The sequence below is a fragment of the Ovis aries genome, chromosome 1, assembly GCF_016772045.2.
Source record: "Ovis aries strain OAR_USU_Benz2616 breed Rambouillet chromosome 1, ARS-UI_Ramb_v3.0, whole genome shotgun sequence".
NCBI classification, from domain to species: domain Eukaryota; kingdom Metazoa; phylum Chordata; class Mammalia; order Artiodactyla; family Bovidae; genus Ovis; species Ovis aries.
This window is the reverse complement of record NC_056054.1, coordinates 80,279,288-80,294,407: the sequence shown is the minus strand read 5'-3', so window position 1 is coordinate 80,294,407 and position 15,120 is coordinate 80,279,288. Positions and strand designations below refer to the sequence as shown.

The window sequence follows — 15,120 nt, the reverse complement described above, 5'->3', positions numbered from 1 at the left end:
CATAAAAAAGCTGCATCTTTAAGAACATTGTAGTCTATTACTCCAAAATTTGAAAAAGCACATCATATGCTCACCAACATCTTTAAAAACAATTTCAGAATAAATTTGTCTTTGTTATGCAAAGTTACAACTAACTTTTAAAATGACAAGACAGTTTTCGGAGTAGAATCATAAACTTTTAGAATTGGGTTCTTATCCTGAAATAGTATTCTATTTCTTGTCTATTTAAGAACTTACATTTATGCCCAATTCTTTAACATAGACTTTACTCCCTTTTCCCTGAATTAAAGTGCTTAGGTGCTCTTTCTCCCACCTTTTCATTCACACAGCAAATATTTATCATGTTCTTGCTATGTACCAGGTGTTATTCTGGCTGCTAGCAAAAATTTGGTTAAATGTATTTGCCCTTTTGGGGAGCACTTAGTATATTCTTTTTGTAATATTACTTATATGAATATTTGTTTCCTTGCTAATTAGTTCATAGATTTTCTCAGGACAGGAATTATGTCTTCTATTGTTTTGAATTTCCTCCCTCCCAGTACAAGAATGCTTGTAATTATCTTTGTATGTAGGAGCAGATAATTCACGTTTTAAAGTGCTGTGATGTGGTACTTTGATAGAGCCAATTAGATAAGAGTTTAGGGGTTCCATTGCCCTAGTAATGTCTTTATCCTTTCTTTAACTGTAGGGCATGCTTATTGAAGGACCACCAGGGCCTGCAGGACCTGCGGTATGTAATGTTTTAAGATTATTTTTGTCTTGATTTTTTTAAACCAGATATAAGATTTCTATTATACTGTTGAATTTATATATTTTGAGTATGGCGCTTCCTTGCTGACTCAATCAGTAAAGAATTTGTCTGTAATGCAGGAGAGCTGGGTTGATCCCTGGGTTTGGAAGATCCCCTGGAGGAGGGCATGGCAATCCACTCCAGTATTCTTGCCTGGAGCATCCCCATGGACAGAGGAACCTGGTGGACTACAGTCCATAGGGTCACAAAGAGTCAGACATTCCTGAGCGACTAAGCACATACACACACACATTTGAGTATTGAATTATAGAGGCAAGTACTTAGTGGAGCCAGTGGCCTTAAATCAGTTTCTGATTTGGCTATCCAAATGATACTCTTTTGAGTAATATGAAATTAAATTTTGTTTTAAATATTTTTTGTTGCTTAATTATCTCTGACTTTTCTAACCTCATCTTCAACTTTGTACCTGAAAATTATAAAAATATATAAATGCCTTCTTTCTTTTTTTAGAGGTATAAGCATATCTCAATGAATGGAGTTGAGAATTTTAAGTAGACTATCGCTGCCTTTATTGTACTGCTGAATGTAGTGATTATCAGCTTCCATTGTCTTTTTTAATAAGGCTGTTTTTACTCATCAGTGTGTCTTTATTGTCAGGGAGTTGTACTGATCTGACTTTGTAAGAAATCTTCTTTCTTTTGTGGAATTAATTAAATTCTTGTCATGTGAATTAAATATATTATACCCCTGCCTATAAATACTTACACTCAGAGAAGAAGATAAATGATTTCTAGATTTCAACTTCGTGGTCACATTTTTACAGTCTAATTGAATGAGTATACCATTTCTTTCACAAGAGCCGGAAACCAGCTTCCACCTCAGGAATTGTACATTGGCAGGATCTCCTTTTCTGTTCTTCCATGGAATGTCTGTGTCTACCCTGAGAACAAACTTGTAGAGGAAGAGTTGAGCTAGCTATAAAGTGGCCCATATATGTTCTCTTTTTATGGGAAGTTTAATAGGCCAGTTGTTTGGGAGAAAGTGTTTGTTTATGAAATATAAGTGAGTTCGTCTTTGATTTTGGTAGAATGAATTAGCCTGAATACTAATAAATTCAGGAATCTGACTCATCATGGTTTATTTCTCTGTAGGGTCTCATGGGTCCTCCAGGTCTACAAGGCCCCACTGGACCCCCTGGTGACCCTGGCGAGAGGGTAAGTAAGTGAAGGAATTCAAAAGAATGCAACTTAAATAAAAAGAATTAAAATATATTCTACAAATTTAAGATATTATTCTTCTCACTTGAATAACATGTGAGTTCAATGTGCAAAGTTTTAAGTTTTCTAACTATAATTTTAAAAATGAGAGGAGAGAATATGCATTAGTAAGAATTTTTTCATTATTTATAATCTTTTTTTTTTTTTTATATATGAACCTGATACATTAGAGCAAGTTCTTCCTTTGGAATTAAGACATATTTTCCAGGAACTACTACGAATGTTTAGCTGAATGCTGGTAGAATGAGTTACTAAGCCTGCATCTAATTTGAAGATCATGTCCTGGGTCACATGGTGAAATAGACTATTAGTGTTAAGTCTGTAGGAACTCTTCTCGCAAAATCCCTTTTTTCTTCTTCCTTGAGTAGCAATAAATTTATGTATCATTTAAATTCTGTAAAACTAGTGCAGTGAAATATAGTCCTCTCTAGATATACTTACTATTGGTAAAAGAAGATTAGCCAAGGAGTAGAGGACAAATTAAAAATTAGGTAATATAGAGTTATGGCATTTAAAGTTTATTTATTAATTTTGATGATTTCATTTACTTCCCTAGGGTCCTCCAGGACGTCCTGGTTTACCAGGGGCTGATGGTCTACCTGGTCCTCCTGGTACCATGTTAGTGTTACCGGTATGTATTTTTATTGTTATAAAGATAACCTGATGTTTTGTTATCCTACTGCTAAAAAACATTGCAGAATCATATTATAGATCAATCAAAAATCTACTGTATGAGGTAGAGATACTTGAAATGAAGCAGCCTCCAGGAACTGGATAATTTAATAAAGAAAATTCTAGTAAATATTAACTTTGCAGTAGAACTAAGCCTTTATTATTTCATTATATTTTGACAAAAAAAAAAAGTTTGAAGGACTTAGTATTTTTAATTGTGTACTTTATCCTGAGTCATATGGGTGGCATGCATTTCATGCATTACATAAAATTAGTATACTCTTTACCACCATTAGATACTAGCTGATACTTTTTAAATAACATATATTTATACTGTTATTATTCATTGCCTCCAAATTATTTATTTTACCTTAAGACTGCTTTTTAAAGTTGCACAGAGGAATTAATATTAAAATGACCTTACTACTCAAAAGCAATGTACAGATTTAATGCAATCTCTATCAAATTACCCATGTTGTTTTTCACATAACTATCAATAGAATTAAAAAAAATCCAAAAATATATATGGAACCATAAAAGGCCCAGAATTGCCAATGCGATACTTAGTAAAATGAACAAAGGTGGAGACATAAGTTTCCCAGAGTTCAGGAAAGTAACTTTACTACAAAGTTACAGTAATCAAAACAGCATAATGCTGGCACAAAAAGACAAATGGATCAATGGAACAGAAGAGAGAGCCCAGAAATAAACTGACATACCCATGTCAATTAATCTTTGATAAAACAAGGAAAGAATATACAATGGGGAAAAGCCTGTCTTTTCAGCAAGTAGTGCTGGGAAAGTTGGACAGCCAAATATTAATCAAATATTCAAATAATCAAAATTCAAACACACCCTCACAACATACACAAAAATAAACTCAAAATGTTTTAAAGATTAACTGTAAGACATGATACCATAAACCTTCTAGAAGAGAACATAGGCAAAACATTCTTTGACATAAATCATAACAATGTTTTCATGGGTCGGTCTCCCAGGGTAATAGAAACAAAAACAAAACACAAATGAGACCTAATCAAGCTTATAAACTTTCACACAGGGAAGGATACCATAAACAAACCAAAAAGGCAACCAATAGATTGGGAGAAAATACTTGCAAAATATGCAGCCATCACTGACTTAATTTCCAAAATATATGTCTCATATAGCTTAATAACAACAACAGCAAAACCAAACCAAAACAAAACACACACACACACAATCAAGAAATAGATGGAAAGACTAAGTAGGCATTCAGAAAACTAAGATCATGGCATCCAGTCCCATCCCTTCATGGCAAATAGACAGGGAAGCAGTGGCTGACTTTGTTTTTCTGGGCTCCAAGATCACTGCAGATGGTGATTGCAGCCATGAAATTAAAAGACGTTTGCTCCTTGAAAGGAAAGTTATAACTAACCTAGACAACATGTTAAAAAAACAGAGACGTTACTTTGCCAACAAAGGTCCGTCTAGTCAAGGCTGTGGTTTTTCCAGTAGTCACGTATGGATGTGAGAGTTGGACTATAAAGAAAGCTGAACACCAAAGAATTGATGGTGTTGGAGAAGACTCTTGAGAGTCCCTTGGACTGCAAGGAGATCCAACCAGTCCGTCCTAAAGGAGATCAGTCCTGGGTGTTCATTGGAGGGACTGATGTTGAAGTGGAAACTCCAATACTTTGACCACCTGTGTAGAGAGCTGACTCATTTGAAAAGACCCTGATGCTGTGAAAGATTGAGGGCAGGAGGAGAAGGGAATGACAGAGGATGAGCTGGTTGGATGGCATCACCGACACAATGGACATGGGTTTGGGTAAACTCCGGGAGTTGGTGATGGACAAGGAGGCCTGGAGTGCTACGGTTCATGGGATCACAAAGAGTTGGACACAACTGAGCAACTGAACTGAACTGAACTGAACTGAAGTAGGCATTTCTCTAAAGAAGACATACAAATTATCAATAGGAACGAGAAGAGATGCTAAACATTGCCAACTATTAGAGAAATAAAAATCCAAACTATAATGAGATATAAACTCATGCCAGTCAGAATGGCCACCATATAAGACTACAAATAATAAATGCTGGAGAAGATGTGGAGAAAAGGAAATTCTCCTACACTGTTACTGGGAATGTAAATTGATGCACCTTCTATGGAAAACAGTATGAAGGTTCCTTAAAAAACTAAAACTTAAAAAACTAAAATAGGGTTACCATATGGCCTGAGAGTCCCACTCCTAGCCATATATCTGGAGAATACTAAAATTTGAAAAGATACATGTACCCCAGTGTTCATAGCAGCTCTCTTTACAATAGCCAGAACATGGAAGCAAACTAAATGTTCAGTAACAGATGAATGGATAAAGAGGATGTACCATATATGTATATAATAATGGAATACTATTCAGCTATTATTAATAAAAAGCAGCATGGATGAAACTATTGATTATCATACTGGGTGAGGTAAGTCAGACAGAGAAAGACAAATATCATACATTATCACTTATATGTGAAAACTAAAACATGATACAAATGAACTTATTTACAAAACAGAAACAGACTCACAGACTTAAAAAGCAAACGTACTTACTAAAGGAGAAGAAAGATAGAGAGATAAATTAGCAGATAAAAGCTACTATACAGAAAAAAAGATAAACAGGTTCTATTGTATACAGGCAGATATATTCAATTATAATAAATCATAGTAGAAGGGAATATGAGAAAATATGTAATACACATATATTCAGCATATATATACATATTAATTCTCTGTAATACCAGAAGCTAACACAACTTTGTAAATCAAATATACTTCAAAAAAATTTATAAAGTTGCCTAAGTTCTTGTGAAAAAATAGGTTTATCTATTTAAATATAATATAGACTCAAGTAATAATATAGCATGGGAAACTTATTTATCTTGCATTTTGAGTTAAAAATAAAAAGGAGCTTTAGCATTTTATGAAGGGATACAGAAAGGATGTTTCCTAGTATAATTACTTAAGGGAAACAAACTGAATCCATCTCAAGGAAGATTTCCTGTGTTCACAGAGATTCTAGAAGTTTTGCTCAGAAAATAGCAGTTGATCAATAACACTGTTGAACTGAGTGCATTTAGAATTTTCACAAATGAGTGGATGGAGTGGGTAGCATTTGTGCAGATAAAGAAATGGATGATGGCTTATTCCAGTGTTTTTAAAAATCATGGAATTTAAAACTGTAGATTCTGTAGTCTCTTCTAAATGTGGTAAAATGTCTCTTCTAAAATGGTCTAGAGAACTTCCATAAGAAATAAAAGGAAAATTTAGAAAAAATCAAGGTATGATTCATGATGGAATTACCTCACACTTTGTAAAATCCCATCATTTTAATTAAGTAGTGTTTAAACTAGTATAAGGCACCTACTTGAGAAAGTCTGATTTTGAGCTTTTGTATGTTATTATCTTTTCTTAGTTTCGTTATGGTGGTGATAGTTCCAAAGGACCAACCGTCTCTGCTCAGGAAGCTCAGGCCCAGGCCATTCTTCAGCAGGCTCGGGTAAGAAAGGATCAACATGTAGTCCCATAACCTGATTATGTATTCAATTACACGAGAGAGAGAGAGAGAGAGAGAGAGAGAGAGAGAGAGAGAGTGTGCGGTGTGTGTGTATGTATCTGGAGGGTGCTACTGTTATGAACGAAATTCTATATAGTATATTGAATCTAGATGGAGAAGATGCTAAGAAAATATCTGTTTTTCCAGTAGGAATATTTTATTTGATGTTGAATTTAAATGACTGGCCTTTGCAGTATTACCACACATAATTCTTGCAAAAACACACCAACCATAACACACACATTTTCTAATTTTATTCAAAGAGGACTGATGGTGGATTTATACATAACACTTTTTATCTTTCACATCCAGTTTTCCCTGCTAAGGCGCATGTCGTATGTCAGTGATCAATGAATAAAGAGGGTAAACTTTTAAATAATTTTTCCACCTAATCTTACAGATTATTCAGGATATCCCAATTAATCCAGAAATTTCAGTTTCTTAGGCATTCTTGTGTAGGAAAGAAATCTTCAAATATGCAGTCTGTGTGAAACATTGTAATCTATATTTTATTTTTCCCAGATCTGCTCAGTTCATACTTCATTGTCAACTAAAAGTTTTCCACTATCCGCGTACCTGTAGAATATAAAATTGTTTATTATTAAATTTGTTCCAGTTACAATTAAAATATAAATAAAGAAATCAAAGGAATGGATCAGGAAAGAGTTGAAAGTGATATAATACTTTTATTCATAGTATAGTCTTGTTTTCTTTTCAAGGAGAAAGGAAATAAAAGGCTTACAGTGGTATGGATATGAGTTCCTGCTTCCGAAGTGATATAAATCATTTTGGTGATAACTATTTATCATCATAAATTTATGACTGCATAAATTATTGTTTGGTTACATCATTTATAAAGACAATGAAATTTTAAAATATTTGTTTATTAGATCTTGACATGATAGAAGTCTAAAAATATTTAAATTGATTTACTAATGGTGCATACAACCTATAAATTATATTACTTTGGACAAGTTTTAGGTAATTACTTGAGCTTAAATAGTTTATTAGGCCATTGAATTCCTAATTTTATTAGTCTTTTTAATCTACTTGGAAATAGGTAGCAAGCATTATAATTCCAATTTTTCAGATATTTAATCTCAAGGATTAAGAAGTGTATTGTCAAAAATCTCATGGTGAGTCAGTAGTGTAATTTTGGAGATATTACTGTTTTTATCTCATGCACTTTTCTAATATGATTTTACATATTATTTCTATTGCAATATTTTTATATCTGCTATGGTAATCTAAATATTCGTCTTTGGAATCACTAATATTCAAAAATAGCACACCACACTAATTTAATATCTGTCAAATATTTACCTTTTTACTCTAATTGTTCCAGCTTTTCAAGTGTGCTAATTTCACATTTCTAATATTGTGTCGATAGTGCATGTAATCAGTCTATTATGCCTATGATTCTATAAAATAAATGTATTTTTCCATAAAGCACTAAATTTGAGATTTGTTGACATAGCTATATTATCTTAACACTTCCTGATCAATTTTGCTTTTATTTGGCCTGAATTGTCATAGCTTTTCATAAGACACTGCTAGAAAACTTACTTAAAAAGCATCTCAAATTGTTCACAACTGAAAGTATTTTCAATGAGAATTGCACCTACATATTGAAGAGAAATTTATGCAATATTCTGAATGTACATTTGAGTAGAAAAATGATCAGATATTGTTTCTTATTAGATATTAAAATCTACTTTTACTTGTTATCATTAGATAAATCATAAATATATAGTATAAGACTGTATAAATTGCAACAGTTTAAAAAAAGTTTGATACTTATTATGTCATTGTCATTCTAGAAACATGATTCTTCAGTAATCAAACACTCTTTCTACATAGCTATTATGCCTCTGTTGATCAGGCTGTTACTCAAGGGCCACTTGTACAAATAATTATTGTGATTTAATATGCTCATCCAAGGTAGCATTCCTGAATTTGCTTTATTTTGTTTTCTAGATTGCTCTGAGAGGTCCACCTGGGCCAATGGGTCTGACTGGAAGACCAGGTCCTGTGGTAGGTTATCAAATAAGATTTTATATATTTAAATTCCTGTATTCGTAGTTCCTTGTGCAGCTTTGGTCAGGCAGTTTTCTTTTCTCTGGCTAGTGAAAGTAAGGTAAATAAATAGACTTGCATTTCATCTTGTTTCCATTTCAAAGAAGCTATTTGAATTCAGTCCTCAGTAAATTTTAATGAAAAAATTGCAGTAGGAAGTTCTCAAATCATACAATGAAAAATATAATTATATCACATATCCAGTTATTAACTTTTCAAACAGTATTATTTATTTGTAGAATAGAGTTATTGAATTTCAATTTTTCAATAAATTCTTGAGATTTAATTTTAGGTTAAAAAGAATTGATTAAAGAAGGAAAAATATATGAGGCTAATGAAAAATTGTCCATAATCTTAGGAGAAAACAGGAGATGTGGTTTAAACTTTAAGTTGCCTATAGTATTTCATGAATTGTTTCAGATATTAGAAAAACTATTTTGTCTTTCAGAGGCTCTTGGAAAATGTGTTTTGTTTTTCCTTATAAGCTTACTGACAAGCTAATGTGGTCTATATATTTAAAAATATTCTCAAATATTTTGAAATTTACCAAATGCTAATGGCTATAGCAGTTCACACACATACATACACACACACACACACAAACACAGAGCAAAAGATTCTTTTTAAGTCATACTTTTTTTAAAGAGAAAAGAACACTGAAAAATTCCATCCTAATTTTACATTGACTTCAAGATTAATGGAATAATTTATAATTTAAGTATTGTTTTTGATATAAAAAGCTACACTATGCTTTTGATATGATCTTATGTGCACAATATACTTTATTGAAATAATGGTATTTATAGAAATTATTATACCTAACATTAAAAGTTTATTTTTGGTTTGCTGATTGGACACAGCAAAAGTTTTTTTTTTTTTCAAATTTGATCAATTAAATAGTTTTCTAATTCTGTTTTATTGATCTTATTGGGATGCTAGTTTTCTTCATGTAGTTTATTCGTGTTTTTTATGTATTTTCCCATATATTTATAGTTCTTTGAATTCATTCTTAAAATTTTATAGCATTTTATATATTTTCAGGGCTATACACTCAATCATACGAGCTCATGTGGAACATGTGTTCTGGCAGTATGTTCCACAGAATTTAAATTATACATTTCTAAATGCATTATTATGTATTTATCATATAGTTTTACTGTTCTGCCTTACAAAATATAATAAAGAAATGAGAGTTTATGTCAGTTAACAAAGGAAGAAATAGAATTAATGTTTAGTTGCTTGTTATTAATAACAAATTTACATGACTGAGGAAAACCACAATATGCTGGTGTTTTATAGATATGGGGGCGGAAAACTTATATGTATATTTTATTAAAAGTGAAAGTTCTTGGAACATGGAATTTGAGACTCTGATGAGGCAAATTCAGAGTTGAGAGGCAGATTTAGGGTTGGAACTGACAAAATATACTTTTAATGATGCAGCAGGCTGAATCTTATGTTCAAGAATGCTTGGGAAACACTGCCTATTGTTTAATTTTAAAATATCCGTCTAGAATCTCTAAAATTAAAGGAACTTTCCTACTTACCATCCTGACAAATACAAATCTAGTGGATCTATATAGGGTAAGGGCAGTGATGAACAGAATCCATGAAAACTTGTTACATTGAGCTGTTCTGTTTTCACCAGTCATTTAGGGCCAGACATTCACAGCATGTTTGCAAAGGGAAAACATTAACAACCATGTTATTACATTGCCATTCTCAATGTAATATCCAAGATTAATTGATTTTACTACTTAAGTCTTTGTTATAGAATGTTTTAGCTTCCTAAAATATTAAAGGTAGATATTGAGAGAAAGTAATCACGTTGCTTGTTTTCACCATTTTCTCTTCTATTTTCTTTGCTCCAAAACATAAATTATTACAGACTGTCAATAATCTTAATTTTAGAGTCTAAAAATGTTTTATATATTAAGATTTTAAAAAGAAGCAGTATTTTAAGACATAAATATTTTCATTCTCTCCATGAGCACTTCCTTTATTCAATTATTTATTTCCATTTGCTTTTATAGATAAAAGGCGATCTATATTATAAAATATTCAGGAAATCTTGAAAATGTTCTTTTCCTTATTCTGTTACTGTCAATGATTGCATGACAATTTTTAGAATAAGTGTTTGGGCAAAGTAATTATAATCTGTAAAGTAGATAGTGCTTATACACAGATATACAATGTAAAAATTAATTAGATTATTGGACTGTTCTTTGCATTCAGGTCTGAATAATAATCTCATTTAATGTAGCACTCCAGTTTCTCTTTTGAAGAAATTTAACTGCAAGATTACAAGAATGATCTTCAAGACTGGAATATTCATATTACTTGACTTGCCATATATTTTGGCAGTCATATTAATAGTTATTTTACTTTGGAGCCACCAGGAGGCTCTCAACACCTAGTATTTTCAGGCTTTGCATAATTTTATCTTTTTTGCACTTTGATTCAACGCAGTATTTAGTAGAATCTCTATTGATATAAATAAATCAGAAACTTTTTAAACACACAAAATATACTTCAGCATGAAGTAACTATTATCATTATATTCAATTTTAATGTTCGAAAGCTCTTTAGGAGGATGATTGGCCTCGTATTCATTTTTTTAAAACTTAACAGCACTTTTATAAAGTGATTTTATATTTTTTCCAGTTAATGTGCCAGATTTTTGTTGTACTTCTTGACTTATGTAAATATTTGTAAGAGACTTTGTCATAGGATTTATTTTTGTGGGGAAATTTAATACAGAACAATGTAGGGAAAAATGCTTTAACATTATTTCAGGACATTATGATGATAGCAGTAGCATCTGTTTTTGATGTTTTATTGCTATAGAATTCGGCATCTCAGAAATTTCTGAGTATAAAAGCATTAACATGTTTCCAAGTTGTATAAATGGATCAGTGTGTACCTAAGTCTGTAAAAATGTGTTTTCTCTAGTACTGCACCACAGTATAATATAAATAATGCCTGAGGATTGTGGTAAGTGCTCTGATGGCATACACATTAAAGAATATCTCAGGGTGATCTCATGAAATTGGCTTCTGTGTGATTATCAGTAAATATAAGCTTTTAAATATAGTTCTCACATGTGAATACAGTCAAAATCTGAGAAGAGATGTGTTTCATTCAGAAGACTTGAAAATTTTATTGTATTAACTAATAAAATCATATTTGAAGAAATGTATTTTGAATAATGTTTATTTCAAGTGAAAATAGTAGGACATAACTGATTAGAGAATTACAAAATTAAATGAATATGTCTTCACTTTTTCTCTACAGGGTGGGCCTGGTTCTTCTGGGGCCAAAGGTGAGATGGGTGATCCAGGTCCTCAGGTAAAAATTAACCTATTTCACTTATTTTATATTTAAATTTATTTTATCTATTATGGTAATTGAAGGGTCTGCCATTTGTTTTAGGAGTAAAGAAATTACTTACATGGCCTTTCAGCTTCCATCAACTTCTTTAATTGAAAAATCTCTAATGGTCAGTTGACTGCCAATAATTTGATTAATTTAAACAATATTAGAAGAAGATAATAAGCTAGAATTGTAAAGTCTTGATAGTAATAGGTCTTCTGAATATTAAATTGGTTTAAAATTGTACAGAGCAAAGCAGAACCATTGCCATTGTACTTATAGCAGCCCTGATACAAGCCTAAAATTTTTCCTGGAGACATGAGGAGACCAAATCTAATACGTTCTCTCAGAAAGGATGTTTAATATAGCTAAAAGAAGCATACTTTAAGTTCTTTGTAGAGCTGAGGAAATTAAGGGAAATCGAGAACATCTGAGCTGAAATTCTTAAAAAGACCTTACACATTTTTGCGTGTGCGTGTGTGTGCCAGTCTCTCAGTTGTGTCCAGCTCTTTGAGGCCCCATGAACTGTAGCCCGCCAGGCTCCTCTGTCCATGAGATTACCCAGGCAAGAACACTGCAGTGGATTGCCGTTTCCTACTTCTGAGGATCTTCCCGACCCAGGGAGAGAACCCACGTTTCCTGAGTCTCCTGCACTGAGCCATCTGGGAAGCCCTGCAATATATTTATATGGTGCCAAACTTAAAGTATTCTTTTTCCTTGAACGATAAGTAGATAGAAACACACACTGTAAACACATTATGGAATATACTTATTCTAGAAAACTGAAAACAAAGTATCATGTACTTTTAAAATCCATTCATTTTTTTAATGAGAATGCTTCCTGATTTACTCAATATTTTGAGATTCAGATTGGCTGCAGGAGCTTTCAAGTGGTCATCTGTTTTTTCCTTTTTAAAAAAAATTGATTTTACTTTAACAATATTATAGTGTAAAAGTGAATTTGAACATCTATATGCATTTTCCCTAACTACCCCCACAATCATTTGGATATTGAACGGTTACAGAACCCCAAACAATTACTTGATACCACTTTACAGTCACATCTTCCTACTGCTAATAGCTGACTGACTGCTGATCTGTTCTTCACCCTTACAGTTTTATGTTTCCAAGAATATCATATAAATGAAACCATACCTTATGTAATCTTTTGAAACTGTCTTCTTTCACTCAGCATAATTTGTTGCAGTTGATGAGCATATCCATAGTTTATTTGTTTTTGTTACTGAGTTAATATCCCCATGTTTGGATGCACCACAGTTTATTTTGAAATGAGAAAAAAAATCCCCTAAATTGAGAGAGATATTTGAGTGACACAGAATGCGAGCGCTTTCTTTTCCAGGCCTGTTAAATATTGTCATAAACAGATGGAAAGCATTTGTACCTTAACTGAGAATTATATTAAAAAATTGAATAAAAATATTGAAACGTTAGGAAATTTAGCCTTTTACAGTTTATGAATTTCTGGATCCAACTCACCTCTTTACAAAATGGGTGAATTGAAAACATGCTGCAGCAGTTTTCATGGTCTTCGTAGTTTTCCTTAATTCCAGTGAGATGCAATATCAAATGAAAGATCATTTTTATTAAAAACTGACAAAATGTCCTGTTATTATTGCTCCTTGCCTTCCAGTTGAGGTATAGGATAGAATTTTTCTCTACAGTATTTTTAAGCTATATTCTTTTAACCTCTAACTATTAGGCAACTTTAATTTCATGTTTCTATAATCAGTGTGTCAAAGTTATCATAATAATTATTTGTAATTTAAAATGTGTGTTACAGTTTCTACCACACTCATTAAGTTCATATTGTTTACACTTAAAAAAGGATGCTATGCTATGTCGCTTCAGTCGTGTCCAACCCTGTGACGCTATGGCCCACCAGGCTTCTCTGTGCATGGCATCCTTCTGGCAAGAATACTAGAGTGGCTTACTGTGCTTTCTTCCAGGGGATCTTCCCAACCAAGAGTCAAGCCTGCGTCTCTAAAGTTTTCTGCATTGGCAGACAGGCTCTTTACCACTAGTGCCACTGAAAGCCTATGTAATATTTTTAATGGATCTGTATGTTATCTATTACAAGCTGTGTAATTTTATTCTTAAAACATGTATATTAATTCATAAATAAGACATTATATGTTGATATAGCATTGTACTGAACTACCTCAAGAGAGATACTGAGGATCTTAAAACTTTAATCTGAGATGGCATGGCACAAGTCAGTAATGGAATTCGAGGTTGACAAGTCATCCTCCAGAATTTTGTAGATGAGTGAAAGAAATGTGTACCAGGCACTGTGCTAAACTGTAGAAGTATAAAGGAGAACAAGATTTAGTCCAGAGTTGCAATGGTTAACAATTAAATGGGAGACTCAACTATGGAAACAAAAACAAAAAACAGTTACAATCAAATGTGATACTTCCAATAAAGGAATAAATATCTAAGAGAAGATCTCCTTAAATGAAGGGAAATTTGAAAGCAAAGGGATTAGAAAGAGAAGAGGAATGAAATGAAGTGCTTTCAGTCAAGGGAAATGTAAAACCCCAAGGTCTTGAGAATAAATTTAGTAATTGAGAATTTTTAAGTTTAAAATATCATTTTGCATTCCTTTTGTTTATATGTAATCACAAGTTTATATAAACTTAATAAAGTAGTATGACTTTTTCTGGCAAGGAGCCATGTAGAAAAATTGATTCTCTTATCTTCTTGCTTTATTATGGACTTTTATACAAGAAAGAGTTTGTGTGTGTGTGTGTTAAAGTGATTAAGGTAAAACTAAGAAGATATAAAATTCTAAAACCATTTCTCTATGTGATTGAGTTTATAGATCAGGAATTCTATAAAATTAATTAAATATGATGTTTTAATATAGGGTCCACGTGGTGTCCAAGGTCCTCCTGGTCCAACAGGAAAACCTGGAAAAAGGGTATGATTTGCTTTCATCAAGCATATTGAGGGCATCTGAAATCATCAGTTATTTTATTTTCTTTTACTCTGTGCTATTTGGAATCCTTTTTGCTTAGTCATGTTCTTGGTACTATCAGGGTCGTCCGGGTGCTGATGGAGGAAGAGGAATGCCAGGAGAACCCGGGGCCAAGGTCAGGAACTCATCTCATATGTTTGTATATTCAGATCTCATATCTCAGTTTCTCCTGAAATTTTTATATTTTAAAATAAAGTTTCCTGATATGAAATAATATTTCATATTCAAATTACAGTTCAGAAATAAGTTCAGAATATGACATTGTTGATGATGGTGATGATGATGCTTTTACAGGGGGATCGAGGATTTGATGGACTTCCAGGTCTACCAGGTGACAAGGGTCACAGGGTAAGATATACTATTCTATTGCTTTTTATACAGGGATAA

The 15,120-nt window shown here is 32.4% G+C and overlaps 1 protein-coding gene across 1 annotated transcript in view; it reads left to right on the top strand.

The window, feature by feature from the left end:
* Positions 1-15,120, top strand: part of COL11A1 (collagen type XI alpha 1 chain) — a 225,180-nt gene that overhangs the window by 76,738 nt on the left and 133,322 nt on the right. Inside the window, exons 10-18 of the mRNA XM_004002244.6 lie at positions 689-730; positions 1,903-1,965; positions 2,585-2,659; positions 6,147-6,230; positions 8,265-8,321; positions 11,658-11,711; positions 14,623-14,676; positions 14,795-14,848; positions 15,028-15,081. Of these exons, the coding sequence (XP_004002293.3) occupies positions 689-730; positions 1,903-1,965; positions 2,585-2,659; positions 6,147-6,230; positions 8,265-8,321; positions 11,658-11,711; positions 14,623-14,676; positions 14,795-14,848; positions 15,028-15,081 (537 nt within the window). The remainder of the gene's footprint in view (positions 1-688; positions 731-1,902; positions 1,966-2,584; positions 2,660-6,146; positions 6,231-8,264; positions 8,322-11,657; positions 11,712-14,622; positions 14,677-14,794; positions 14,849-15,027; positions 15,082-15,120) is intronic.